This window comes from Rhincodon typus, unplaced genomic scaffold (assembly GCF_021869965.1).
Source record: "Rhincodon typus isolate 14 unplaced genomic scaffold, sRhiTyp1.1 hic_rhity00002973, whole genome shotgun sequence".
NCBI classification, from domain to species: Eukaryota; Metazoa; Chordata; class Chondrichthyes; order Orectolobiformes; family Rhincodontidae; genus Rhincodon; species Rhincodon typus.
Window position 1 is genome coordinate 11,897 of NW_025968611.1, and position 4,535 is coordinate 16,431.

Here is a 4,535-nt window from a genome sequence, read left to right on the forward strand (position 1 = left end):
CTCCCCCTGGGGACTCACTGTTCTCGGCGCTCAGGTTGAAATCGATGCAGTCGTGCACAGACATGGCTCCGTGCTGCCTCTCCTCGTAGTCCAGGTCGTTCGTCTCTCCGTCCTCCGGCTCTGATACACCCTCTGGCACCGGGCCGACCCTCCGACTCCTCTCAACACTCTGCCGGCAAGGGTTGGGCAGGGGGTCGAGGTGGAAAAGAGACGGTCAGATCTACCAGCATGATCTCCCCCTGCGTCCCCCCTCCAAAACAGCACCCACCTCCACAAACCCCACTGGGACTGGGACTGAGACCGTTTCCCCAAGACACTTGGACCCTCTCTCCAGCTATGCGCTGGGACTCCCCACCCCAGGCCCACATGGTATCCCCCCAGACTAAGACTAGCACCCCCCCTCACCCCAGGGACAGGGGACCTCACCTCCCGGATCCGCCCCTCCAGGTCACACACGTATCGCCAGAGGTAGGCGTGGGCTTTGTCATCGAGAAGCTGATCCCGGTTTTCCGCTGTCTCCGGCAGGGATCCCAGTATGGTCAGGGCTTCCTCCACACAGTCCATCGGAGAGCTGGGGGTGGGGGCAGGAGAAGAGGGGGCCAGGAAGAGGTGGGGATGGGGAAGAGGATCACGTGCGAAATGGACAGGGGGTAGAGGGGTAGGGAAATTGGACAGAAAGTTGAAACGTTAGGTCAGCACACCCTCACTGGGCTGGGATACAACCCAGAACACACACGCTCTAGGCCGGGAGCTGGGGGAGGGCGGGGGGAAGCTGTCCCACGCCTCCAGCCTGTCCCAGCTCCTCCCCTATCCCCCCACCATGCCCCATCTCAGCTCCCAGACCCCGACCCTGTCCCAGCTCTCACCCCCCCACCCCACACCCCATCTCAGCTCCCGGTCCCCTCCTGCCTGTCCCAGCTCCCCCCTCCCCCACGCCCCATCTCAGCTCCCGGTCCCCGACCCTGTCCCAGCTCCGCTCCACCCCCACCCCACCCCACGCCCCATCTCATCTCCCGGTCCCCTCCTGCCTGTCCCAGCTCCACCCCCCACCCCATGCCCCATCACTCCCCACACCCCCATCTCCCCATCAGCCCACCTGCCTTCAGAAAGGGTACATGGCCCACCATCGTTGTGGGCTGTTTTCAAACTCACCGCGACGCCCCATCCCCTTACCACTCGGTGTACTGACTCATGTCCCGGTAACACAGGATCTGAGCCAGCTCCAGCAGCTGGACAGCCCGTAGCTGCTGTGTCCCGGACCCCCCCTCTCCATCGCTCTCGCGGCCCTCGGGCGAGCACAGCTGCAGCAGGTCACAGATCACGTTGAAACGCTCCCGGGAAGTGTCCCCCTGTAGCCCCTTGTAGGCCCTCAGCTCCTCGAGCAGCAGCGTCGAGAGCGAGCCAGGCTCCAGCTCCCACGGCTGCAGGGCGTCCTTCAGTGTCCTGGGGTTGGGGGGGGAAAACACAGAAATAACATGAGGGGAGGTGGGAGACACAGAGAGAAAGTGAGAGGGGGTTGCGAGCGCACAGAGAGAGGCACACAGAGAGAAAGAGATAGACGGGGGCGGGGGGGAGGGGAGCATACAGACAGAGACAGCACGAGAGAGAGAGACACAGAGCACTGGGACAGACTGAGTCAGCCTCACAGATTGGAAGCTGGGAGGTTTGGTGGGTGGATGCAGGGCTATGGTGGTGGTTGTAGGGGCAGTGGTGGGGGCAGCGCGCGGATTACCTGAGCTGCAGCTCCTCGGCGCCGCTCTTGACCGCGTCCGCTTTGATACAGGCCCAGAGGGCCATCGGCTCTGTCAACCCCTCACCCTTCCGATCGCCCAGGGCCATCAGCCACATGGCCACGATCTCCATGGCACTCTCCAGGCTCCCCAGCTTCCGGTAGCACTGTACCAGCAGCTTGTAGAACCTGGGCACCTGCAGGGAAGGAGGAGGTGGGGATTTACATACTGTACACTTGGGCATAAAGTGCGGACTGATGTGGTTTTTCCAAAAAGTGAATATTTTCTATTTAATAAAGAAAGACAAGTCCAGAGGAAGGGGGTTTGGTGCACTGTTCGAAAAAAGCAGCAATGCGCGACACTCATTGCAAGTGGTGCTTACACAGCTGCCTGTTACGGCAGACGAGCCGGGGGCGGTGGGTGGGGAGATTCGGCCGGCTACAAGGTGCTGATGGGTCGCCAGCCCACAGACCAACTTCCCGATCGAGAGGCTCCGCCTGCTGACGACAACGTGATTTTCCCCCAACTCCCGAGGTTGCTAAGCAGCTTGTGGATACGAACAATACAACCAGAAGCCTTCGGACTTCCAGGGCGGGGAGCTGGCGACCGTTTCCCCCGCGTCCCCCCACCCCAGCACCCCCATCCCCATGCAGTTTGACCCCAAAAAACCCAAGGGCCTAGGGAAAACAGGTTGTTTTCCCCTCCCCCCACCCCACCCTTGTCAATTACTGTAAGCTGTCCCTCCTTTTGTTAAAAACCGCGATAAGTCAGCGACTTCACAATGTGTACCAGTCACCCTGCGCATCCTGCAGGCAAGCGAAGAACTACCAAGGAGCAACGAGCCCTGACAAACCAAAAGGATCACCTCAGTGAACCCTCTAAATAATCGGGCAACTTCTCAGTCTTCCCTTCCATCCATCACGCCAATGTTTTATTTTTAGGAAGGGCGTATAAGGGGAGTTTATTAGTGGGTGGGGGCTGGTACTTTAACCACTGGCTTTATAAGTTGACATTTTAAGAGCTGTTTACCTGTAACTAGAACCTATTTATTTGTTATAAAGTTGTAATCTTTGCTAAGTACCCAAACCTGATCTGTGCTTTACCCGCTGTTCTGGGTCCAAGAGCCCAGCCAACTGGGGAACATGTTTCTCTCTCTTTTAACCATTCACATTATTGCCCCCAGCTCTGACAGGAGGCCACTGGCCAATCCGTGGAGGGGAGGGGGGAGGGAGTTACAGAGCAGGAGTAGGAACGCAGGAGATAGCAGGAGGCGGCCATTCAGCCCTCCCCAACCACAAGCCTCCAGCGTTTGACCCACATGGGGAGAGCTCTCCTTTTCCCCCTGCCACACCACCCCCACACCCCCACCAACCCAGAGCAAAGAGATTCCTGCCACAGAAACAGGTGCCCACCACCCCCCCACCGGCTCCAGGAGACTCCACTCTCACCAAACCCCCAGCACCCCTCCCCCCAATGTGACAGAGGTGCAAGGCCACTGCTCACCACCTGGGAGACTGGCCATCCTAAGGCAGGGTTAGGCCAACCTTCCTGGAGCCGTCACACCACTCAGCCCGTCTAGCGTGCAAGCCCTCTGACAGGATTGATCCACACTCTTCCCACCCCCCTCAACCCCTCTCCAGCCCCACACACCCCAGGCCTCGTGGGGCCAAGCCCGATTCCATGGGAAATTGTCCCGTTGTGCCCAGGGATGTGCAGGTTAGGGTGGGATTGGCTCTGGGAAGTGCAGGGTCACAGGGGTGGGTGGGTGGGGGGTAGATGTGGTGGTGGGGAAGCTCATCAGAGGGGCAATTTCCTCATTGGGAGGAACGAACCTCCAGAGGAAGCGGTGGGCGAGTGCAGGTACAAGTGACAACGTTTAGCCGAGGATTCAGACGGGAAAGGGTTCAGAGGGACGGGGGCCAAACGGGAATATCTCGGAGGGGGGAAACCCGGGACAGTTGGATCAAAAGGACCTGATTCCTGTTTGTATGGCTCTCAGTCCTACCCGTCTTCTTCAGACCATGACCCCCCTCCCCGGTCTACCACCCCAAACCCCCAATGCAGCCATTGGCAATGCCCAACCTGCAGACACATGGGGGTTGGGGGGAGGAAAGAGGAGCCCACCTGGGTCACTGACGTCCTTCGTTTGGGAGGGGTGGGGTGGGGAATCTACCGTCTGCTCCTCCGGTCTGGCCCACATCTCACTCCAGACCCCCAGTTGACTGAGCTGCCACCTCCGCGCCCGCCCCCCCCCCCCCACACCCCCAACCCGGGACACAGCAATAAAAACGCCAGACCAGCCAAGCAACACCCACCCCTGTCAACGAATTTCTTAAAAACTAGACCCCACCCCCTCCCCCCAAAGCCCCCATTTACCTGAAACATGGAGGAGAGGGTTGGGGTGGGGGGGGAGGGGAAGGTGAGGTGTGGTGGGTGGAGGAGGGAGTTTCACAAGCGTCTCTCGCGATCGCACAAAAAGGGGGCAAACTCAATCCTTTAGTCACGTCAGTATCAAGCTGTCACACCGCGCTCCCCCGCCCAACCCCCACACCCCCGCCACCGGGATCTCACGTTACCGAATCCTTACCCGATCCAGAGGGAGAGACGAACGGGCGAACAGATCAGGCGGCTGGGAAGAGCCACGGAACACCACGGCCACTTGGACAGCCTCGGAGAACAGCTTCCGGCAGTAAAACCCATAGGCCAAGTTATAGAGGCGCAACGCTGTGGGAGAGACACGGAGGGAAGGAGACGGGGTCAGGGAGGGAGGGAGAGAAAGACGGGGGGGGGGGGGGGGGGGGGGGC

At 60.1% G+C, this 4,535-nt stretch overlaps 1 protein-coding gene across 1 annotated transcript in view; it reads right to left on the reverse strand.

Moving 5' to 3' along the window:
- Positions 1-4,535, reverse strand: part of LOC109926008 (separin) — a gene marked incomplete at both ends in the record, with an annotated part of 20,695 nt that overhangs the window by 10,350 nt on the left and 5,810 nt on the right. The window contains 5 exons of the mRNA XM_048593502.1: positions 19-169; positions 427-571; positions 1,174-1,443; positions 1,733-1,926; positions 4,318-4,454. Coding sequence (XP_048449459.1) covers positions 19-169; positions 427-571; positions 1,174-1,443; positions 1,733-1,926; positions 4,318-4,454 — 897 coding nt within the window. The remainder of the gene's footprint in view (positions 1-18; positions 170-426; positions 572-1,173; positions 1,444-1,732; positions 1,927-4,317; positions 4,455-4,535) is intronic.